Raw genomic sequence first — 25,698 nt, 5'->3', positions numbered from 1 at the left:
TGGCTCAGTCAGTTAAGCGACTGACTTTTGATTTTGCTCCAGTCATGATCTCATGGTTTGTGAGTTCGAGCCCCACATTGGGCTCTGCTCTGACAGTGCAGAGTCTGCTTGGGATTCTCTCTCTCCCTTTCTCTCTGCCCCTCCCCTGCTTGCATGCACTCTCTCTCTCTCTCTCTCTCTCTCTCTCTCTCTCAATGAATAAACTTAAAAAAAAAAGTTTTGACATAATTACAAAAAGCCACAACTCAACTGTTTCTACCTTTTCATTGTTTTGAGATTGTAAAACCTTTTTCTTGCCAATGTTCCTCATCTTAGATGACCCTAAATTAAGATTTCAGTTTACTTCTTCAGCTAAAATATGTTTGTTTAAAATAGACAGTATATACATTGTATTTCACAGGCAGCAGCAGTTGAGAGGATGTTTGATATGTAATCAGTAACTGAGTGGAAGGGGTTGCAGTTTTGCTAGACATTGATTAGAAAGCAGGGTCTGTGAGTCCACTTTTTTCCTCTGCTTCCCGCTCTGGACAAGGTGCCATTGACTACAGCGTGAGGAACAGGAAGACCACACATGTAGAGAGAAAATGAGGCTTGACTTCTTAAATCCATGTTTCATTACAGAAGACTCGAGTTAGGAAATGAAATTACTGCTTTCCTCAGAACATAGGAATCATGTATAATAGTGACATAAAGTGTATTCACTATACTTTTCAGTCAAGCCAACTCCTAACTCTGTTTTTCTCTCCAGTTCACCACCGAAGATTTCTGTTCCCCCAGCAAAGCCTGAGGCATCATCTTTTCATCTTGTTTAGCCAGTGGGCAGGACCCTTCAGCATTATGTTCACCCCTCTCGACCGCTACAGTGATAGAAATCATCAAATTACACGATACCAGTATTGCGCATTAAAGGTAGGGCACCTTTGTCTCAGTGGATGACTTACGTTGGCCCAATGGTCTCTTTCCCCATAGATAGATGGCTGTGTATAAATATGTAAATACTCCAGTTGGTTTCTCAACTGGGTTGAGGTTTGGGTTTCAAAATACAAAACTTGTCCCAGCTCTTACTTTTATCTAGTGTATGAGAACCATACAGATTTGCTTATTTACCCTGTTAGTAGCTGCCTTGTCCATTAACATACAACCTAAAAAAGATATATATGTTACCTCAAGTTCAGAACCAACCAAGAGCCACATTCCCTTTTTAGTCTTCCATTTTAAAACACTTCCAAAAATAAATTTCCACACTACTAACTGTTCCAAAACTTCAGAAGCATGATTCCTTGCAGCCTAATTACCTTTAGAAAACTGTTTCAATTCTGTCATATATATGGAAGTTTGATGACGTACCAGTTGACTTTTGCCTCAATGGAGCTAGCTGATTTAAACCATGGCCCTCATAGTCATTTGGACTTGGTAATTACAAAGTTAATCATTCTTACATTCCCTTGCTTCCTCTCCTCCTCAGAGTAGCTAAATTTATATTCTTAATTTTTTTCCTTTGATTAAGAATCATGTTATTTATTTCCACATTTTTCATAGTTTGTCAATTTAGTACATTGGTTAAATATTTGTCATCAAAGCAAAATTTGAAAAGCTGTATTTACCTTATAAGCAGAATTTATTCACTTGAAATCATGGAAAGTAAGTATAAATACTGTGAAATGGCCATTTTGTTTTGAGTATCTTACTCTTTTGTCGTAAAGATTTGTTTAATCATAAAATTATATGTCCGCGGAGTTAAATTTATGGCTTTTAATTCTTATTTAAAAATCCAAAATTGGGAATCTGGTCCCTCTTATTGAATCTAGTAAGGAATACTTTAAAATATTATGGTAAAAACTGCTTTAAAAGACCCTCATCACCTATAAATCTGGTAGTTACATTTTGTGAAGTCGCTTGCATGTTATTAGATCATTCCAAGTTTCATTCACACATTTGGTTGTTTTGTTATCAGGCAATGTCAGCAGTGTTGTGTTGTGGCCCTGTGTTTGACAATGTGGGCCTTTCCCCCGATGGCTACCTATATAAGTGGCTTGACAACATTCTGGCTTGTCAAGATTTACGAGTAAGTATTAACCAAAAATACATTGCTTTTAAATGTCTTGGGTGTTCTACCTGATCAGGTTACTAGAGTGTAGAAGCATTGTTCACAGCACAATCTCTGCATGTATCAGCCACAGAAGTATAGGTTTTTGTGTTATTCATATTACACTATGATGCATCAGAATTTAAAAAAAAAAAAGTATTCACCAAAGTTGACTATAAACTGGGCCCTAAAACAAGTTTCTGTGAAGTTCATAGGATTGAAATGACACAGACTATTTCTCTAATCACAGTGATAATAAGCTAGTAATCAATAATAAAAATATAATTAAAAAACACCCTTCCAGGTAACTAGTGAGTCAAAGAACAAATTACAATAGAAACTAAAAAATACCTTTAACTGAAGAATAACAAAAATAATATATACTAAACTTGTGGGCTGTAAATAAAGCTGTGCTTAGAATGAAATGTATAGCCTTAAGTATATATTTTAGAAAGAAAAAAAAGGCTGATAACCAATGACCTAAGCATCCATCTCAAGACGTTATAAAAAGAATAGCATATTAAACTGAAAACAAGTACAATGAAGGGAATAATAGAGATGAAAGCACAAATTAATGAAAGAGAAAAAATATAAATGATAATTTAAGCCAAAAGTTGAATTTATTATGACTACTAAAATTAATTCCTGGCAAGTCTGATCAAGAAAGAGAGAAGGCACATGTCTCACTAACATCAGAAATATTAAGGGGACATCCCTACAAATGGCCGATGTTGAAAATAAAGGAGAATATATGAACATTTTGTGCCAATAAACCTGAAAATTTAAATAAAATGGACAAATTCCCAAAAAAAAACAACCCTAGAAGAAAAGAAAAATCCGAATAGTCATTTAAGTAATAAACATGAGCAAGAAATTCTGGTAGCATCTCTCAACAAGCAGACCGAAACACACCTAAGATCTAACTTCCTTTGATTTTGTTCTGGTTTCTTTTTAATATTTTTATTTTTATTTTTTATTTTATTTTATTAATTATTTTTCTTCCTCAAAAATGAAAAGATGAAGAAATTCAGCCTAAAAGTAAGAACAGGAAGAAATGATGGCCAGGGATTTAATCAACACAGATAAAATTAAGATGTCTGAACTAGAATTTAAAACCACAATTATAAGAATACTAGCTGGGGTTGAAACAAAGCATAGAAGACACCAGAGAATCCCTTTCTGCGGAGATAGAAGAATTAAAATGTAATCAGGCCGAAATTAAAAATGCTACAACCAACATACAATCTCGAATGGATGCCATGATGGTTAGGATGGATGAAGCAGAGCAGCGAATCAATGATATAGAATTTATAGGTAATAAAGAAATTTTATCTGTAATTCAAAGTCTTCTCACGAGGAAAACTTTGGATAGCTTTACTGATGAATTTAACATTTAAGGAGCAAATTGCGTTGATTATAAACAAAATCCTTAGAAAACAGCTCAAGAGGAAATATTTTATGAGACCAGCATAACCTTGATACTAAAACCTGCCAGGGATTTAACAGGATAAAAAAAATTAAGAGGCAATTTTATTCAAGAGTATAGATACAAAAATGTAAACAAAATATAAGAAAATCAAATTTAGTGATATATAAAAAGATGATTCATCATGATCAAATTGGCATTTTTTAAGAACTGCAAGATTGGTTCAATATTCAAATATCCGTCAACTCCTTAGTATGTTAATTATATTAATAGAGTCTCAAGAAGGAAATACACAAACATCTCAATGGAAGCAGAAAAAGCATTTAATAAAATTCTACATTTATTTATGAGAGAAACTCCTATCAAAATTAAGAATAAAAAAGAACAGGAGAGAAGGAAGATGGTGGCGTAGGAGGACGCTGGGCTCACCGCGCGTCCTGCTGATCACTTAGATTCCACCTACACCTGCCTAAATAACCCAGAAAACCGCCAGAGGATTAGCAGAACGGAGTCGCTGGAGCCAAGCGCAGACCAGAGGCCCACGGAAGAGGGTAGGAAGGGCGGCGAGGCGGTGCGCGCTCCACGGACTGGCGGGAGGGAGCCGGGGCGGAGGGGCGGCTCGCCGGCCAAGCAGAGCCCCCGAGTCTGGCTTGCAAAAAGCGGAGGGGCCTGACGGACTGTGTTCCTACAGCAAGCGCGACTTAGCGTCTGGGAGGTCATAAGTTAACAGCTCTGCTCAGAAAGCGGGAAGGCTGGAGGACAAAGGGAAGGAGAGCTGCTGAGCCCCTGGACGACAGAGCTCAGTTTGGTGGGGAACAAAGGTGTTCGCCAGCGCCATCTCCCCCGCCCATCCCCCAGCCAAAATCCCAAAGAGAACCAGTTCCTGCCAGGGAACTTGCTCGCTCCGCGCAAACACCCAACTCTGCGCTTCTGCGGAGCCAAACCTCCGGCAGCGGATCTGACTCCCTCCCGCTGCCACAGGGCCCCTCCTGAAGTGGATCACCTAAGGAGAAGCAAGCTAAGCCTGCCCCTCCTGCCCCTGTGCACCTTGCCTACCCACCCCAGCTAAGACGCCAGATCCCCAGCATCACAAGCCTGGCAGTGTGCAAGTAGCCCAGACAGGCCACCCCACCCCACAGTGAATCCCGCCCCTAGGAGAGGGGAAGAGAAGGCACGCACCAGTCTGACTGTGGCCCCAGCGGTGGGCTGGGGGCAGACATCAGGTCTGACTGCGGCTCCGCCCACCAACTCCAGTTATACACCACAACACAGGGGAAGTGCCCTGCAGGTCCTCACCACGCCAGGGACTATCCAAAATGACCAAGCGGAAGAATTCCCCTCAGAAGAATCTCCAGGAAATAACAACAGCTAATGAGCTGATCAAAAAGGATTTAAATAATATAACAGAAAGTGAATTTAGAATAATAGTCATAAAATTAATCGCTGGGCTTGAAAACAGTATAGCTGACAGCAGAGAATCTCTTGCTACAGAGATCAAGGGACTAAGGAACAGTCACGAGGAGCTGAAAAACGCTTTAAACGAAATGCATAACAAAATGGAAACCACCACGGCTCAGATTGAAGAGGCAGAGGAGAGAATAGGTGAACTAGAAGATAAAGTTATGGAAAAAGAGGAAGCTGAGAAAAAGAGAGATAAAAAAATCCAGGAGTATGAGCGGAAAATTAGAGAACTAAGTGATACACTAAAAAGAAATAATCTACGCATAATTGGTATCCCAGAGGAGGAAGAGAGAGGGAAAGGTGCTGAAGGGGTACTTGAAGAAATAATAGCTGAGAACTTCCCTGAACTGGGGAAGGAAAAAGGCATTGAAATCCAAGAGGCACAGAGAACTCCCTTCAGACGTAACTTGAATCGATCTTCTGCACGACATATCATAGTGAAACTGGCAAAATACAAGGATAAAGAGAAAATTCTGAAAGCAGCAAGGGGTAAACGTGCCCTCACATATAAAGGGAGACCTATAAGACTCGTGACCGATCTCTCTTTTGAAACTTGGCAGGCCAGAAAGAATTGGCACGAGAATTTCAGTGTGCTAGACAGAAAAAATATGCAGCCGAGAATCCTTTATCCAGCAAGTCTGTCATTTAGAATAGAAGGAGAGATAAAGGTCTTCCCAAACAAACAAAAACTGAAGGAATTTGTCACCACTAAACCAGCCCTACAAGAGATCCTAAGGGGGACCCTGTGAGACAAAGTACCAGAGACATCGCTACAAGCATAAAACATACAGACCTCATAATGACTCTAAACCCATATCTTTCTATAATAACACTGAATGTAAATGGACTATATGCACCAACCAAAAGACATAGGGTATCAGAATGGATAAAAAAACAAGACCCATCTATTTGCTGTCTACAAGAGACTCATTTTAGACCTGAGGACACCTTTAGATTGAGAGTGAGGGGATGGAGAACTATTTATCATGCTACTGGAAGCCAAAAGAAAGCTGGAGTAGCCATACTTATATCAGACAAACTAGACTTTAAATTAAAGGCTGTAACAAGAGATGAAGAAGGACATTATATAATAGTGACAGGGTCTATCCATCAGGAAGAGCTAACAATTATAAATGTCTATGCGCCGAATACCGGAGCGCCCAAATATATAAAACAATTACTCATAAACATAAGCAACCTTATTGAGAAGAATGTGGTAATTGCAGGGGACTTTAACACCCCACTTACAGAAATGGATAGATCATCTAGACACATGGTCAATAAAGAAACAAGGGCCCTGAATGAGACATTGGATCAGATGGACTTGACAGATATATTTAGAACTCTGCATCCCAAAGCAACAGAATATACTTTCTTCTCGAGTGCACATGGAACATTCTCCAAGATAGATCATATACTGGGTCACAAAACAGCCCTTCATAAGTTTACAAGAATTGAAATCATACCATGCATACTTTCAGACCACAATGCTATGAAGCTTGAAATCAACCACAGGAAAACGTCTGGAAAACCTCCAAAAGCATGGAGGTTAAAGAACACCCTACTAACGAATGAGTGGGTCAACCAGGCAATTAGAGAAGAAATTAAAAAATATATGGAAACAAACGAAAATGAAAATACAACAATCCAAATGCTTTGGGACGCAGCGAAGGCAGTCCTGAGAGGAAAATACATTGCAATCCAGGCCTATCTCAAGAAACAAGAAAAATCCCAAATACAAAATCTAACAGCACACCTAAAGGAACTAGAAGCAGAACAGCAAAGGAAGCCTAAACCCAGCAGAAGAAGAGAAATAATAAAGATCAGAGCAGAAATAAACAATATAGAATCTAAAAAAACTGTAGAGCAGATCAACGAAACCAAGAGTTGGTTTTTTGAAAAAATAAACAAAATTGACAAACCTCTAGCCAGGCTTCTCAAAAAGAAAAGGGAGATGACCCAAATAGATAAAATCATGAATGAAAATGGAATTATTAGAACCAATCCCTCAGAGATACAAACAATTATCAGGGAATACTATGAAAAATTATATGCCAACAAATTGGACAACCTGGAAGAAATGGACAAATTCCTGAACACCCACACTCTTCCAAAACTCAATCAGGAGGAAATAGAAAGCTTGAACAGACCCATCACCAGCGAAGAAATTGAATCGGTTATCAAAAATCTCCCAACAAATAAGAGTCCAGGACCAGATGGCTTCCCAGGGGAGTTCTACCAGACGTTTAAAGCAGAGATAATACCTATCCTTCTCAAGCTATTCCAAGAAATAGAAAGGGAAGGAAAACTTCCAGACTCATTCTATGAAGCCAGTATTACTTTGATTCCTAAACCAGACAGAGACCCAGTAAAAAAAGAGAACTACAGGCCAATATCCCTGATGAATATGGATGCAAAAATTCTCAATAAGATACTAGCAAATCGAATTCAACGGCATATAAAAGGAATTATTCACCATGATCAAGTGGGATTCATTCCTGGGATGCAGGGCTGGTTCAACATTCGCAAATCAATCAACGTGATACATCACATTAACAAAAAAAAAGAGAAAAACCATATGATCCTGTCAATCGATGCAGAAAAGGCCTTTGACAAAATCCAGCACCCTTTCTTAATAAAAACCCTTGAGAAAGTCGGGATAGAAGGAACATCCTTAAAGATCATAAAAGCCATTTATGAAAAGCCCACAGCTAACATCATCCTCAACGGGGAAAAACTGAGAGCTTTTTCCCTGAGATCAGGAACACGACAGGGATGCCCACTCTCACCGCTGTTGTTTAACATAGTGCTGGAAGTTCTAGCATCAGCAATCAGACAACAAAAGGAAATCAAAGGCATCAAAATTAGCAAAGATGAAGTCAAGCTTTCGCTTTTTGCAGATGACATGATATTATACATGGAAAATCCGATAGACTCCACCAAAAGTCTACTAGAACTGATACATGAATTCAGCAAAGTTGCAGGATACAAAATCAATGTACAGAAATCAGTTGCATTCTTATACACTAACAATGAAGCAACAGAAAGACAAGTAAAGAAACTGATCCCATTCACAATTGCACCAAGAAGCATAAAATACCTAGGAATAAATCTAACCAAAGATGTAAAGGATCTGTATGCTGAAAACTATAGAAAGCTTATGAAGGTAATTGAAGAAGAATTAAAGAAATGGAAAGACATTCCCTGCTCATGGATTGGAAGAATAAATATTGTCAAAATGTCAATACTACCCAAAGCTATCTACACATTCAATGCAATCCCAATCAAAATTGCACCAGCATTCTTCTCGAAACTAGAACAAGCAATCCTAAAATTCATATGGAACCACAAAAGGCCCCGAATAGCCAAAGTAATTTTGAAGAAGAAGACCAAAGCAGGAGGCATCACAATCCCAGACTTTAGCCTCTACTACAAAGCTGTCATCATCAAGACAGCATGGTATTGGCACAAAAACAGACACATAGACCAATGGAATAGAATAGAAACCCCAGAACTAGACCCACAAACGTATGGCCAACTCATCTTTGACAAAGCAGGAAAGAACATCCAATGGAAAAAAGACAGTCTCTTTAACAAATGGTGCTGGGAGAACTGGACAGCAACATGCAGAAGGTTGAAACTAGACCACTTTCTCACACCATTCACAAAAATAAACTCAAAATGGATAAAGGACCTGAATGTGAGACAGAAAACCATCAAAACCTTAGAGGAGAAAGCAGGAAAAGACCTCTCTGACCTCAGCCGTAGCAATCTCTTACTCGACACATCCCCAAAGGCAAGGGAATTAAAAGCAAAAGTGAATTACTGGGACCTTATGAAGATAAAAAGCTTCTGCACAGCAAAGGAAACAACCAACAAAACTAAAAGGCAACCAACGGAATGGGAAAAGATATTTGCAAATGACATATCGGACAAAGGGCTAGTATCCAAAATCTAGAAAGAGCTCACCAAACTCCACACCCGAAAAGCAAATAACCCAGTGAAGAAATGGGCAGAAAACATGAATAGACACTTCTCTAAAGAAGACATCCGGATGGCCAACAGGCACATGAAAAGATGTTCAGCGTCGCTCCTTATCAGGGAAATACAAATCAAAACCACACTCAGGTATCACCTCACGCCAGTCAGAGTGGCCAAAATGAACAAATCAGGAGACTATAGATGCTGGAGAGGATGTGGAGAAACGGGAACCCTCTTGCACTGTTGGTGGGAATGCAAATTGGTGCAGCCGCTCTGGAAAACAGTGTGGAGGTTCCTCAGAAAATTAAAAATAGACCTACCCTATGACCCAGCAATAGCACTGTTAGGAATTTATCCAAGGGACACAGGAGTACTGATGCATAGGGGCACTTGTACCCCAATGTTCATAGCGGCACTCTCAACAATAGCCAAATTATGGAAAGAGCCTAAATGTCCATCAACTGATGAATGGATAAAGAAATTGTGGTTTATATACACTATGGAATACTATGTGGCAATGAGAAAAAATGAAATATGGCCTTTTGTAGCAACGTGGATGGAACTGGAGAGTGTGATGCTAAGTGAAATAAGCCATACAGAGAAAGACAGATACCATATGGTTTCACTCTTATGTGGATCCTGAGAAACTTAAGAAAAACCCATGGGGGAGGGGAACAAAAAAAAAAAAAAGAGGTTAGAGTGGGAGAGAGCCAAAGCATAAGAGACTGTTGAGAACTGAGAGCAAACTGAGGGTTGATGGGGGGTGGGAGGGAGGAGAGGGTGGGTGATGGGTATTGAGGAGGGCACCTTTTGGGATGAGCACTGGGTGTTGTATATATGAAATTTGACAATAAATTTCATATATAAATAAAAAAAAAAAAGAATAAAAAAGAACATTCTTAGTTTGATAAAGGGTGTTTGAGAAAAAAAACCTATAATAAAAATCATACCGTATAGTGAATATTGAAAGTATTCTCTGAGATTAGAATGCTCACCTTCACCAGTTCTATCAACATTATACTAAAGGTCCTAGTCAATGCACTGGGAAAGAAAAAATAAGACATCAGGAATGAAAAGAAGATATTAGATTATAGATATAAATGTGAAAGCTGAAAGACTGACGTTTCTAGAAAATACAGGAGGATATCTTAATCCCTGGGGCCAGGGCCAGATTTCTTACACAGGATGCCAAAATTACTGATTGTAACAAAAGACCAACTAATAACTTCACCAAAGACATCATTAAGTGTGAACAGGCTAGCCACAGAGTGAAAGATGTTTGCACCATAAAACCAACACTTCTTATCTAGAGTATATTAAGGATCCCTACAGATAATTAGATAAAGACATTCAGAGAAAAATAAGCAAGTGACTTAAAAAAAGAAATTTACAGGGGCGCCTGGGTGGTGCAGTCGGTTAAGCATCCGAATTCAGCCAGGTCATGATCTCGCGGTCCGTGAGTTCGAACCCCGCGTCAGGCTCTGGGCTGATGGCTCAGAGCCTGGAGCCTGTTTCCGATTCTGTGTCTCCCTCTTTCTCTGCCCCTCCCCCGTTCATGCTCTGTCTCTCTCTGTCCCAAAAATAAATAAATGTTGAAAAAAGAAAAATTAAAAAAAAAAAAAGAAATTTACAAAAGAGGTTATTTGGCCAATAAACATAAGAATAGTTTCTCAAGCTCATTAGTAATTAGAGAGATGCAAACTAACCACAGGAGATGCTATCTCAAATCCACCAGAATGGTGAAAACTAAAAAGACTGACAATGTTGATGGGGAAATAGAACAACAGGAACTCTCACACAATGCTACAGAGAGTGGAAATCCACATAACCACCTCGGAAACCTGATTGTCATTATATACTAAAGTTGAACATAGTACGCCCTAAAACCCAGCAGTTTTACTCAAATATATATTTTATAAAATAAGTTTCCAGTGCGTGCAACATATGACATGTACAAAATTGTTCAAAGCAGTATTATGAAGGCAAAAGCTGGAAACAACCCAGATGTCTGTCAATATAGAATGAATACATTGTGAAATAAAGATATATTAGAATGTAACAGTGAAAATGAGTGAATATAGATGCTTCTCAAACATGAGTTGTGTTCAAGAAAACACACAAAATTATAGGCAATATAATTCCATTTGCATAGAGTTCAAAACAGCCCAAACGAACCAACAGTTGTAGAAGTCAGAATAGTGGTTACTTTGGAAAAGAAGAGAGAGGCTAGTGATTAGGACAATGCATAAGGCAGGCTTCCGTGGTGCAGGAAATCAATCTGGTGTTCTACTTCCTTTGTTCACTTTGGTGTGTTCAGTTACAGTAACTCATCATTTACTTATGAATTAATTGTATACTATGTATCTTATACTTCAATATAAAGTTTCTAAAGCTCAATTAAAAACTTGCTGATTTTCTTTCAAGTCGAACCAACTTTTTAATGAAATGGTATTTTTAAGTCCTTTTTAATAGTGTCATTAACTTTTATCTGCTGCTAATTACTTAAGCCTGTGGGGAACTAGGTTGATGATGTTCAACCATCCAACTAGAATATTACTCCCATCTTAGCCCATACCCTGTGGTTAGAAAAAAAAAAAAACAAAACCCAGAATCTTTTCTTATCCCCCTCGTTGCAACTGGCAAGAGAAGGAAACAGAAGGAAACAGGAAAATGTTACTTTCTTAGGGGAATATGGCCTCCATGCACTAGGCTTCTCATGGACAGATGTGACCATCCAGTATTTGACAGTAGCTTCCAGAACCGTCAATAAAGGATCTCATTAATTCTATCTAGTATGATGATTGTTTCATATGGAAGTCTCTGATTTAGAAGAGTTTATTAATACTACATTTCTTTTTAAAATATTGCCAGCTAAATTTTACATGGTATATTTAGTAATCAAGCCCCATAAACATATTCTGATTTTTTTCCTCAAAAGACTTGCATGCATAAAGGCCATCCTTTTGTATATTTAATTTTCAACCAAATACGTGTACTTTTCAAAAATATTTTAAGTACAACGAAGAAACATTGCCAACAGTCTTCATTATCTTTTCAGAATTAAAAATCAAGAATGAGTGGACCCTGTCTGATGGATTTACACAGAGTCAAATTTGGTTTATACATACATTTCAATATTCAGTTGCAACATCGCATCCTCTTAAAGTAAAATATATGGAATAAAAATTAAGATAAAGGGACTCCTGGCTGGTTCAGTCTGTAGAGCGCACAACTCTTGATCTCGGGGTTGTAAGTTTGAGCCCCACGTTGGGTGTAGAGATTACTTAAAAATAAAGTCTTTAAAAGAAAACTAAGATGAATACACAGTCTCCACTTTCATGTTCCCCACTTTATATTGGGTAGGCATGATTTTGTTTCTTTCTCTGGAATAATCTTTCACTAGACATGAATAATTGCTTTTCTCCATGTATTCAGGTTCATCAGCTTGGCTGTGAAGTTGTCGTCTTGCTATTGGAACTTAATCCTGACCAAATCAATCTTTTTAATTGGGCGATTGACCGATGCTACACAGGTTCCTACCAGCTTGCATCCGGCTGCTTCAAAGCCATCGCAACTGTGTGTGGAAGCAGGTATGTATGTGATCTTGGAAGTGAAAGGTACAGTCAGTGGCAAGTACAATGAAGGTTGTTCTCCATGATGATGAACACGTGAGAGCAGTAAGTTCTAAGGAAATACAAAATGGCCAATATTTCCCCAGTAGATAGTCCGCTCCCTTTAAGTCTGCAGCTCCATTGACTTTTCTCATTCTCCAGAAGAGTGATTTGGAGTGGTAGCATCCATCTTTTTAATTGCCTGGAAATTCACAGTGAAGCATGAGAACAAAATTTGAAAATGAAAAACAAGATACATTAAAGGAATTTCTAGAAATGTTTGTGACAGATGTGAACTATAAGCCCTTCAGCCATCCTAAGACCAAACTAAATCCAGGAAGCAACCTTAAAATGTTATCTCTCTCTTGGCCAGAACTTGAGAAAGGAAGAAAAAAGAAAATGTGACACCGTGGGTTCCTTAGATTACACTTGTAAAACCACCCTCCTTAGTTATATAAATTAGTCCCTCAGTGAAGTTGTTCAGCACTGTAATTTACTGAGTGAAATAATTTCACTATTTCATTGAAACAATTTCATAGCTAAGATGAAAGGGTTAATGAAGACCACAAAGTGCATAGCTATTCCCAAGGAAGAGCTTATGTGTTAGAAACTGAGATGGCAGCTCAAGTTTATGTTTGAAAAGACTCGTGTAGACTATCGACTTCCCTTTTTAATTAAATGTTGCATTTTAAATAGCTATCTTGAGCTACCAGATGAAGGGAATAAAAGTGAATTAGTTTTAAATTCTGACCTAGTACAACCTATTCTGTTCTAAATTAATAAGAACAGAATATTAGAGACATCTACTTTCAATAAACCTTAAAATGGACATGCTATTTAAAGAGAGAGGTGTCTCTTTATATTTTTATCTTTCATTTATAAAGATAGTAGATAATATTTCACACCTAAAGCTTTCATTTTCTATAAACTTAGTAGTAGAATGTTTATTATATACTTTAATCTCTATAAAAGTTACAGCAGATGAATTGAATCTAGGCTGCCTGGTTGGATATCATTTTACTTTGCTCTGTTAACATTATGAAATAATACTTACTCCTATAGAATATTACCAAAACAGCACTTTTTTGCCAAAAAAAAATCTTTCTCCAGAGTGTGCTTTTATTTTCAGATATTTTGACATTGTAAAAATAAATTTTTGTTCACATGACTCTTTGATTTTGAAAATATATTTAGAAAAAAAAAGAAAATATATTTAGAATATGACTTGGACCATAGATCCCTTTGACAAAAATTGAAATAATAAGAGTTACCTCTCTTTGCTGCCTTTCTCCCAGTGAACTGGATTTGAACCATCCTAGTCAAATTTGTTTCATTGCGTGGCTGTCTCATAAAATATTATACTGCATTCCTCTGAATGAGTCTAGGTATTTTTCCTTAAGGAACACAAACAAATATCTATGAATTTAGCAGAATAATCTCGATTTCAGTAATACCTCCAGTCACAAAAATATTAGATTGTATAACTCTCCATTTTAGATTTTTTAAGATCTCCTTCTAAACTATTCTGCTTTCTTAGACAAACTTTGCGTATCAGCTTACATTTATGACACTCATCTATCCTGCAGGGAGGTTTGAGGACTGGGCAGCTCCATGGCCTCAACCTGTTGGCCAAGAAGGTAGCCAACCCTTGTGCCATTTGTCACCATGGGGCACGTTCAAAATTTAAAATTTCAGGGGCGCCTGGGTGGCGCAGTCGGTTAAGCGTCTGACTTCAGCCAGGCCACGATCTCGCGGTCCGTGAGTTCGAGCCCCGCGTCGGGCTCTGGGCTGATGGCTCAGAGCCTGGAGCCTGTTTCCGATTCTGTGTCTCCCTCTCTCTCTGCCCCTCCCCCGTTCATGCTCTGTCTCTCTCTGTCCCAAAAATAAATAAACGTTGAAAAAAAAATTAAAAAAAAAAAAAATTTAAAATTTCAGCTGTGACTTAAATTTGTTCTCTCTCCCCATAAATTCTCAGTCTGCATAGTCTAGATAAGCCTCTAGATTTGTTTGGACATCTTAAGTTTTGCACTTAGGTTTTCAGTACTTTTTTTGAAACCAATTCTAATGTTTTAGCTTTTGCTTTGTTTTCTGCAAGTTTGCCTCTAAAAACACTAAATATCATATGTTATGAAATAATATGTTCCTGAAAAGTCATACATAAACTGGGTCATATTTTAACCTTCACAAACAAATTACCTGTACAGTAATTCCTACAAGACGTATTCTAAAGCAAAGAATCTTTCTTGTAAAGAATTACCTCCTCCTTTTCAAATAGAAATGAGCATATGCTGGATTTATTTTTATAGGAATGTGACAGTTTATAAGCAGACTCATTTACTAAGGAACAATATACAACTGACTATAAAATACCTAATAACCTCAAAGATTGAACATTTTTAAAAAATGCTCTTGATTAAAATTTTCTTTGGTTTTAGAAGAGGGAATTAGCCATTTTTGCATAGTGATTATGTCGATCCCTTTATTCATCAGCTGTGGTAATGGAAAAATAGTTCTTCACATTATTTCTTTTCTATCTATAGAGGACTCAGGTGTGTGTGTGTGTGTGTGCGTGTGTGTGTGTGCACGCGCGCGTGTGTACGTATGTTGTGAACTGGCTGGAATCTATTCAAAACTGAAACTGTAACTATAATTTTGATATATCTAGTGATTTTGAGAGATTTAGAAGTCAGCATGGGTCTTGAATAGGACCAGGAGAAGTGAGGATAAAAGTAGAAAGTGATGGTAGACCTGATAATATTAATTCTGGAGAATTTTTTATAAAATATGTTTTATATTTGATTAAAAATGATTAAATGCAGCTCAGTACTATAATTTAGCACCAAAGAAAAGAGAAAATGCTGTCAGGCAGCATTAATTCAAATAACTATTTGACTTCTGTGTGTGTTCTTATTAATTTCCCCACAACTCCAAATTATATCAGTACGGAACAGAGAAAGAAATTGAGAACGAGATTAAATGGCTTTCTAACGTTCTAAATCAAAGTAAATAGTATGCTTTAGATTAAAAATGGAGGTCATTTCCAGTTACTAGCTTAACTCAATGAAATTCTCTTCACTTTTAATTAAATACTGATTGAAGGGTTCTATTGTTTTTACTCTTACCATCCAACATACTCCTAAAATATATTTAGTAAGTGTTTTAGAATCATGTAGAAGGTCAAAATTTTAATTTATAAAGAATTTTGTTGGGTTTATTTTTGGAGGTGGTTTTGGTTTCCAATGCTGTTTGTACGTCTGTTTTGCCTGTAACTTTTCATCAACCTTTCCTAATTTAAATCAGGCTTGGCGAACTTCAATTATTAAAAGTAAATGTCTCACGTGTCTTAAGGGAATATCATCTATTACCAAGGAAGACAAGGGAAGCTTATGGGTCATGAATCCCAGTCACGCTCCCTGGCTGGTGATGCAAAAGCTTGTTTGGTTGTGTCAGCAGCTAGAGTATTTCAAGAGAACAGAGAGTTTAGGAATTTGGACTCAGGAAATGTGCTGTCTTGAGTTTGAATTCTAGCTCTGCCTCCAATCAAGCTGTGTGCTCCTGAGCAAGTTACTACAAATGCTTACTCATTTGTAAAATGGGAACAATAGGACAGTTGGGGTAAAGATTAAATAAAACCAATCTTTTATTTTTTTTTTAACATGGTAGATGCTAGCCTCGGTAATTGTGACCATGAAAGAAATGCATGCGGTGTGCTTACTGCTGTATTTTAAAACAATGAAAAACAACCTAAAGACTGTTAATAGGGGAATGAGTAAATAAATTACAGTGTATCTGATCAACTCCTTACACATAGATCTGTATATCTGAGCATAAGAGATGTTTGTGAAGTTGAAAACCAGTTGCTTGACCTATGGCCTAGCACATAGTAAGCACTCTGTTAACACTCTGATTATTCAATAGCTATTAGAAGCAGAAAGCTATGATATAATCCCCTCCACTAACTCATAAAATGTGTTTCTCTCCAGAATACCTCAAAGTTATCCGGAACTTTGTCATTTAGTCCTACATAAGCCAGAACTGGTGGCTGGTTCCCAAATTCTTCAGAATCTCCTCTCTTCTAGATTGGGGGGTGGGGGGGAACAGTTTTATTTTTTGGTTCACTTTCTGAACAATATCCGCCTTTCATATTTATTTTACACCTTGATTTTTATTCCAAATGACCACAGCTGTCTTTTTCTTTTACCTTTCCACTGCCTTTGTTGAATAATTTAATAGTGAAAGCCTGTTTTAAAGTTTATTTATTTATTTTGAGAGAGAGGGAGTGTGTGTGTGTGTGTGTGTGTGTGTGTGTGTGTGTGTGTGTGTGTATGCGCCTGTGTCAGTAGCAGAAGGGCAGAGAGTGAGAATCCCAAGCAGGTTCTGCGCTGTCAGCCCGGAGTCCAACATGGGGCTCAATCTACTGAACCATGACATCATAACCTGAGCCGAGATCAAGAGTCAGACACTTAACCAAAATAGCCCTTAAGACTATTTTAAACATTTAAGTACAGATGTTTTATTTGTCCTCCTTCACTCATTTGAGATCTCTCTAATTTTTTCCATCCCTAGGTTTCTTTCATTTTCTATATATGTTATTTCTTTCAACGTTGTTTTCCATACGTTCCATAGCTCAGCCCTAAGCAGTTAATTGAATGCCCTGAGTACATGGTCAAGTGCATAGCCCTGCGTAGGAGGGAGGCTTTCCCTTCCCTTTTCCTGCCTTTAAATCCCCAATGATCCAGCAATATTATCCAGTATTATTTTATATAAAGATGCATATATGTTAAATCTTAGTATCAGGGACAGCAATATAGGTAAGACATCTCTGCCACTGTGGGGCTCACAGAGCTTTCTTTCTAGTTTCGTAGCTCCAGATCTTGTAGTTTGTTAGAACTCCAAATGAAATGTGCAATTGGAGGCTGTCTCGGAGGCTGATAGCATTGTGGATAAGTTAATTCTTTGGAGTCAGACTTATCCAGGATGCAGTCTGGGCCCCACCACTTGTACATGAACTTGAGCAAATGCTTAACTTCTCCAAGCCTCACAGGCTTGTTGTGAAGATTAAGTAGCAAATCTAGGTAGAGGCCTTGGCAGAGTAACCAGCACAGAGCAGGCAGGTCATAACATAAATGTTACTCATCGTTCTTCGTTGTCCTCACCACCATCACGTGGGAGGCTTTCCCCAGTTTCTCATCTGACAAACCAACCTCATGCTTTTTGTGTTTATTTAAAAATAACAGTTCTAGGGACACCTGGGTGGCTCAGTCAGTTAACTATCTGACTCTGCATTTCGGCTCAGGTCACGATCTCACGGTTCGTGAGGTCGAGCCCCACATTGGGCTCTGCACTGACAGCAAGGAACCTGCTTGAGATTCTCTCCCTCTCTCTCTGTCCCTCCCACACTCATTCTCTCTCTCTCTTTCTCTCTCAAAATAAAAAATAAATAAATAAATAAATAAATAAATAAATAAGATTTTTAAAATAAATAAAAATAAAAGTTCTAGAAAAGTAATCACTTTGGAGTGCAAATTAGTAAGGCCATTTGGAGGGCAATATGGCAATATCTGCTATCATTTTAAATGTTCCCTTTGATCCTGCATTACCTCTTCTAGAAATCTGTTCTAAAGAAATACTTGCACATTTGGAGTCTGTGACATTATAACTGTGAAAAAATGAAAATAACCTTGACGTGTCTGTTAATGCGTGTCAAAGGTTGCATTCCTCAGGAAACGGACTCTGAGGTGAAGTTGTGAGTGTAGGACATTTATTAGGGAATGCCCTTGGAATCAACATCTATGGGGAAATGAAGGAAGTAGGCCTGGGCAGAGGAAAAGAGACCTCAGCCAGTCCCACAGGGGCTGCTGCTGGGAATTGGCCCAAACTTGGCCTAGGCAAACCTCTTTGGCTGAAGGCAGTTCAGCCCGATATCTCAACCTCCAGTGCTAGCTGGAAGACTGAATGCCTCAGTCCTGAAAGGGGGATCGAGGTGGCAAACCACAGCATCCACGGCAAGATTGGTTATTGATGGTATGACCATACTACGGAATCCTGGGCAACTGTTAAGTAGACTGAGATAAGCCTCATTCACTGAAAAAGTTAATCTCCAACTAATACGCATAGGTAATATAATCACATTTATGTTTAAAATCCTGTGTAATGGGGAGGGGTGCTTAGAGGCACATATTTATATGTACACTTAGAAAAGGGTGAGTGGCTCTTACAGTGGGGGAGAGAAAGGAAATGGGCATTTCCACATTTTATTCTATGTACTTAGCAACAGCCAGCACCAACTGGCCAGCCCTATGAGTGAACCATCTTCAGAACAGATCTTCTGGCCCTGGGTGTTGCTTGAATCTTAAAAGAAAGTTGTATTGGGATGCCTGGGTGGCTCAGTTGGTTGGGTGTCTGAGTTCAGCTGAGGTCACTATCGCGTGATTTGCGGGTTTGATCCCCACTTTGGGCTCTGTGCTAACAGCTCAGAGTCTGGAGTCTGCCTTGGATTCTGTGTCTCTCTCTCTGCTCCTCTCCTGTTCACACTCTCTCTCAAAAATAAATAAACCTTAAAAAATTAAAATTAAATTATATTAAATTAAAGAAAGTTGTATTCATGTGTTAGTAGTGAGATAAAAAATTAAGCTTGAGTAATATCAAAAACAAGAAGTGAAAATATCCTTTTTTCACCCCCAAGCCATCTTCTGCTTTCTGAAGTTTGCCTCAAAATAAATGTCAGTCACTCACTAGCTATGAACTATTCCTTAATTGTTTATCTTATCAAGGGTTTTCTATTCATGATCTCTTTTCCACTATAAGAAAAAACACACAGCAAAAAAAAAAAAAGTCATCTTTAAAGAGTATTGTACAGCAAGAAAATGAAATGAATTTCAGCCCCATTTCCCTTTGATTATACTGCTAATTGCCACATAACCTACTCCCTGTGTTTCTGCCTCCACCCCCAGCTCCTATCCCGTGCATACAATCAATTGCCAAATCCTGATGATTTTATCTCCTTTGTAGTTTTTAGATCTTATCCCCTCCTTTCTGTCTCTATCATAACTGCCCTAGTTCAAACCTTCATCAGTTCCCCTTTGGACCATGGTAACAGCTCCCAATATCGACTCCCCTACAAATTCCTTCTCCACGCAAAACTCAGAGTGGTTCTTCAAAATAAGTGTCATTGCCTCACTCCCCTACTGAACATCCTGTAGGATCTCCATAACTTTTAGGATGAAGTTCATAAGCTTCTGAGCCCACCTACCACCCTAGTCCCATCTTCTTTCACTCAGTCTGCTACACAGAGATTCTTTCCTTTACAGAAGGGATCTTCCCATTTCATTCTCGTAATCTTTCAAAATGCAATTGTCTCTGCCTAGAACACTCCCCCATATGACCCCTTCCATAGCCTGGCTAATGTCTCCTGGTTCTTCAGAGCTCAGTTTACTTGTTTCCTCCTTAGAAAAGCCTTTCCTAACACCAAGTCTGGTGTAGATATCCCTCATCAGGATTGTCTAGCATGCTGTGGCTACTCCCATCATAACTAGATGGTATAGATTATCTCCCCAACTAAACACCAAGTCTCCCTTAAAGGAACAGACCAGCCTTACTAACTTAGTATCGCTAGTACTGTGCAATTGTTCCTGGTATATGTTGGGTGTTTACTATATTTAAATGGATTGAATGAAAATATTAAATCAGTGAGATACTGAGAAATGTAGAGATATCTTCTGTTCTTTCCATTCTTATTTGGTTATCATTAAAATCTATTTACGCGAGATAGATTTTTGTGTGTTCATTTATCTGGGCGCAACAATATTGAATTTTAAACAAAAATAGAGCTATTTCCCTTTTTCTAATAAACAGCAAAAGAATGAGGGGCAGAGGAAATGCCCAAATGGGCATGAAAGTGTCATTAGTAAGTGTGACTGAGGTCAGTTGTCACCTAGAATCATGATTATGTTATTGTGAATCAATGTTATCATGATTGTTAACATGAATCAATGTTATCATGATTGTTAACCAGCCTGTCGTGTAAACTACGCTGATTGGTTTTTGGTTTTTGTTTTAGGAACTATCCCTTCGACATAGTGACATTGTTAAACCTTGTTCTATTCAAGGCCTCTGACACCAACAGAGAGATTTATGAAATCTCCATGCAGCTCATGCAGGCACGTATCACTTACTTACATACAAACTTCCATCCTTGAGCACACAAAAATAGAAAGGGTAGCTGATAACTGGATTGCTGCTGATTCCTGTATATCACTGGCAGATGTGAAAAGTAGAAAACAATTATATAATCTTCTGTGAACACAGGAGCTAACTGATGCTTTACCTTTAATACTATATTAAAACATGCATTCATTTGTTTTGTTACTATGAAACTTGATTAAATATAAATACTCCTGAGGCAGCCAGCCAATGTTTTTTCATACCGTGTCTAACTTTCCTACCTCTTTGTAGATCCTTGAAGCAAAGCTCTTTGTATACTCAAAGAAAGTCGCTGAACAGAGACCCGGAAGTATTCTCTATGGAACGCACGGCCCATTGCCACCCCTCTACAGTGTGTCACTAGCCCTCTTGTCATGTGAACTGGCCAGGATGTACCCCGAGCTCACCCTCCCACTCTTCTCAGGTACCATGCAATGACCTGTGTGATCATTTCTGCACAAAGTAATCTTCCCTTTATTTTATTTTTTATACAAGAGAACAAACCTACGCTTTTGCTCACTTACTTTTCAATAAGTTTAAATCCTTGAGGGGAACAGTATCACATGGATTCTGTGTCCAGTGGTCTTAGCAGGAAGGCTGCTTCGGAATTTGGCACGAACCATGCTCCTCTTTCCATGAGCAAGAGTTACCTTTTCCCAGATTATTCCGGGCTTGTTCGGTTTGCCACTAGGAGTCGCTGTGTTGTTCCTTGCTTTGTATGCATACGAGTATCTCTTACCTAGATAGAATTCAGTTACAACTCAAGCATAAACACCTTAAATTTAAGAAGAGTTGTGTGTTTCCTCTGGTTCCGGCGACCCCTAGTATTACCAGAAAAGATGGCCTTGGGCCACCGCCTTCCAGACACTTTTGTTATTTTAGGAGGCCTGTTCCCAGTGGGCTCTAAGATGGCAGAAAGGGAAGGGCAAGGCCATAATCTTCCATCCCTGTCCCAGCAGGCGTGAGGTCGTCAGCAGTGCAATCCACCTGCTACGTAAAACCAAATATGCTTAGCACTCCTCCACTCAAACGTCTCTCCCTAGCTGTCCTAAAAATAGCTGCTGATGATAACAGCTTCCATCTGTTGGGTTGTTAATATATGGCACGCTCTATACTAAGCACTTTATGTACACTTCCTTTATCATTTGATTTCTACAACCCCACGAGTACCGGTTGGAAAGGGGCTCTGGGCTTGGCAGCCGGGGTTCATCCCTGATCCTGCCATTCACTGGTTGTTTGACCTTAGGCAAGTCACAGAACCTCTAAATTCTGTTTCCTTATCTGCAGTAATAACTACCTGAGAGGGTGCAATGATTAAAATAAGCTGATAAAAGCCAAGCAATTAGCCTAGTCCTGGTGTGGAATTACCACCACCACCCCTACCACCGTAATCATCCTTCTTATTTTACAGACGAGATGCTGAGGCTTAGAGACGTTAAATAACAGGAACGCCTTCACTTATTAAAAAAAAAAAAAAAAAAACTCCTCTTCCAAACTTCCTTGCTTTCCACCTTTTCATCCAGGAACCTTCTTGATCCTTTAGGATCTTGATCCTAGGAACTTGATCCTTTACATCGCAGGCCATTTTGTAAATCCTTGATTTTGTGCATGCTGTTCCCTTTGCTGGAAATGGCCCTTCTCTCCCTCTCCCTAACTCCAGTCTTCCTTAAGACCTAATTGAAAATCTGCTTCTACCGTGAGAACCTCTCCATCCATCTGCAGCAGAGTTAGTCACATCCTTGCCTCGTGCCTGCAACACTGGAGGGACTCCAGAAAACCCTTCTTGATGAACTAGTTCTCCTCTTGGAAAGCTAAAATTTAATTTTATTCATGTCAACCAAGATTCGAGTGCTAGCTATATGCCAGACACTGTGTTTGGGTCATAGGAACACAGATGTAAATAAAAGAGTCTCTCTTCCATCAATGGGTCATAGTCTAATAATAAAGAAAGATGTGTAATCATATGGTTAGTGGGATACAGGGAAGCAAGCGCAATTAAAAAAAAAAAAAAAGCACATTCTGTGTATGAGATGGAAGATAAGGGGATAATCGATTATTGGACCAGGAGTATCAGGCAAGACTTCCCAGAGAAGTTGGTGTCTCAGCTGCAGTTGGAAAGAGGAGTAGAAATTTGCAAAGCAAACAAGTAGTTGACATTACAGTTGGCAAGTAGATGGGTATTACAGACTGAGAAAATAGCACACGCATTGACCTGGAGGTTTAAAATAACATGCTGTATTTGAGAAATTATATGTTGGTCGGTTTGGCTAACATAACAGGCAAGGACAGGGGAAGTTATAGATGGTCATGGACAGACAGAGAGGTAGAAGTCCAATCTTGGAAGGCTTTGTATTGCACCCTAAGGAGTTTGTAGGCCACTTATCTCTAGGTGTTCCTTGAAACCCTCAGAGCCCTGGGAATAGGAAGGGCATCCAAGCAAGCTGCTGGGGTTCTGGAAGCCGCTGATCAGCTTAAAACAAGAAGGGAGGAGGACAAGATCAGAATGCATTTTAGAAAGACCAGCTGCAATGTGGAGAGTGGATAAAAGAACATCCAGTCTAAACAAAGAAGATCAGCTGAGGAAAAATGACAGTGGTCCACACAGGAAATTACGGAGGCCTGAACTAAGTCCAGTGAGAGTGGAAAGGGGAGCCCAGAGTCAAGAGCTACCAGGCAGGGTAGACAGAGGGCAATCCCTGGGATGGTATCTGGGAGGTAGGGGGTGAGGACCCTACCTTGAGAGCCAATCCACGGAAAAGGAGAGGTAAGGCAAGGCAGAGATCATGAGCTCAGCCAGGGATGTTGAGTGTAGGTGTCTGTCAGACATTCCTGTGTGGAGACAGACTGGTGTGAAGGGAGGGCCGCTGCTAGTGACTCCTAGAGGAATAGAAGGGGTAGACCCAAGAGAGCAGATGTGACCATGAGTGGAGAGAGCACAGAGGGGGAAGAACGCACCCAGACACCCAGCTTCTAAGGTCGGGGCCCAGAAAGAGTGAGGGAACAGACGGGGATAGGGGCCCATTCAGAGAGGAAGGAGAACACCTAGAAAGTGAACTTCATGGAAACCTAGAGAAGAACGGATTTCAGAGGTGAGCAGTCCACAGCCTTGACTGGAGCTCCCAGGAGGTAAGATCTAAACATTACCCTCTGGACTTCACAGTTCACGATTCACAATTATTGGTAACTGTCAATCGTTTCCATGGAGAAGTAGCAGCAGAAGCCAGGTCTCAGTGGCTTGGCTGGGAAAGAGGGAAGGAACGAGAGGACGGAGCAGATGCAGAGCCCGAGGGGGAGCAGGACTGGAGCTTTACTGGCTGAGAGGAAGAAGCTGGTAACAGGGTGGACAAATCAGGGGAGAGGAAGTAAATAGTACTGCAAGTTTAAGAACAAAAGAAGCTCGTACAATGAGTTGCAAGCAGGTTCAATCTAACTTTTCAAGAATTAACCTTTCGGCTATTTTGATTTATGAGGAATAGCTTTTTTTTTTTTTAATAACGTGGAAAAATAAGGAGGTTACAGAGATTTCTAGCTCTCACTTTTACTGTTTTTACTACTGAAAACCCCGTGGTGAGATTTTTATTGCCTGTAATTTCAGATGAGTTAATTCCTTGTAAGTAGCCAGGCAAGTTGCTCAGGGCCCTCCCAAAGAAGCCGGAAAATGTACATAGCAGCCCGCTAACATCATCTCACATTTTTTAAGTTTGTTTCTGGAGGGGTGAATGGGAGTTGTTTCCATGTCTGTGGCGTTTTTTCATCCTCTTTTCCCTTTAGAAAGATCTCTACAATCCTGGCCCTGATCTAGGTGTGTGGGATACTTTAGACAGACTTCCCCCCCACCCCACACCCCCATCTGACCTTATGTCTGACAGACAAGATGCAGTAAACATCATAAATAAGCAAATGATGTGATGTGTTAGAAGCTAATCATGCCTACAAAAAAAGACAATAGGTTTCTTTACCACTGTTAAAAGACGACAAGTATTCTTAATGGCAGTTGTCCCTCCCACTGGAAGGATTTATTCCTCTCCAAAGTCTCAGTCCTTTCTAGTCAAGTTAAAATACAATAAAACCTTGGTTTGCGGGCATAAATCATTCCAGAAACATGCTTATAATCCAAAGCACTTGTATATCAAAGCGAATTAGGAGAACCATTGGCTCAGTTGTGATCATGTGCCATTCGGCATCATGTACGACTCATATTGCAAGACGTCGCTCATTTATTGAGTTAAAATTTATTAGAGATGTTTGCTTGTCTTGCAGAACACTCACAGAGCAAGTTACTCGCAATCCAAGGTCTTACCTGTAGTTTTTTTGCCATGCAAGTGAATCTTTGTAGCCAGAAGTCCTTTTTCTCCGCTGAACCCCTATAGCACTCTTGTTTGTTCCTTTCTGTGTCATTTGTCACTTTCTACCTTGCTCCAGAGCCACCTGTCTCAGAGCCTCCTCTTCAGGGACAGGAACTGAATCTTGAATCCTTGCTGGCTCCGTAGTGCCTAGCACAGTGGCTTGACCTAGAAAAGGCCCAGTATGTTGAATAGATAAATGTTCCAGTTTTCTAAGGATCTGACTATGTGTCAGACAAGTTCATGATATCAGTTGTCATATCTGTAAAGTTTCGAAATTAAGTAAATTTTGAAATTTTAAGCAATGTAAAACATAACTGTTCACCCTGATTATTGTGGCACAGCCTTAAATATATTCGTAGTGTTCACAATAGAAAAATTACAATTTTTGGAAAAAGGGCCAAATCAATTAAAGCTACCGTCTCAGGGATCTAGTGGATTATCTTGGTTTAATTCCTGGCATCTGTGTTGTTCTATTGTTTAGCAGCCAAAAACTCTCCAAATGAGATTACGTGCCACACTGGGTAATAACAAGTGCATCAGACCATGCTCGCAAATTTCCCTTAGGATCAAACCGTTTCTTCTCTA

The 25,698-nt window shown here is 39.2% G+C and overlaps 1 protein-coding gene across 8 annotated transcripts in view; it reads left to right on the top strand.

Annotated features, from left to right (window-relative positions):
- FRY (FRY microtubule binding protein) overlaps positions 1–25,698 on the top strand; it is a 463,051-nt gene that overhangs the window by 349,578 nt on the left and 87,775 nt on the right. For all 8 annotated transcript variants that reach the window (XM_086714061.1, XM_086714067.1, XM_086714035.1 and 5 more), the window contains 5 exons: positions 749–909; positions 1,955–2,065; positions 12,390–12,544; positions 20,625–20,724; positions 21,020–21,191. In XM_086714061.1, coding sequence (XP_086570187.1) covers positions 749–909; positions 1,955–2,065; positions 12,390–12,544; positions 20,625–20,724; positions 21,020–21,191 — 699 coding nt within the window. The remainder of the gene's footprint in view (positions 1–748; positions 910–1,954; positions 2,066–12,389; positions 12,545–20,624; positions 20,725–21,019; positions 21,192–25,698) is intronic.

Source organism: Puma concolor, chromosome A1 (assembly GCF_028749965.1).
Source record: "Puma concolor isolate L17-30 chromosome A1, mPumCon1.1.hap2, whole genome shotgun sequence".
Lineage (NCBI taxonomy): Eukaryota > Metazoa > Chordata > Mammalia > Carnivora > Felidae > Puma > Puma concolor.
The sequence above is the reverse complement of the archived record's forward strand: the minus strand, read 5'-3'. Positions and strand labels throughout refer to the sequence as shown.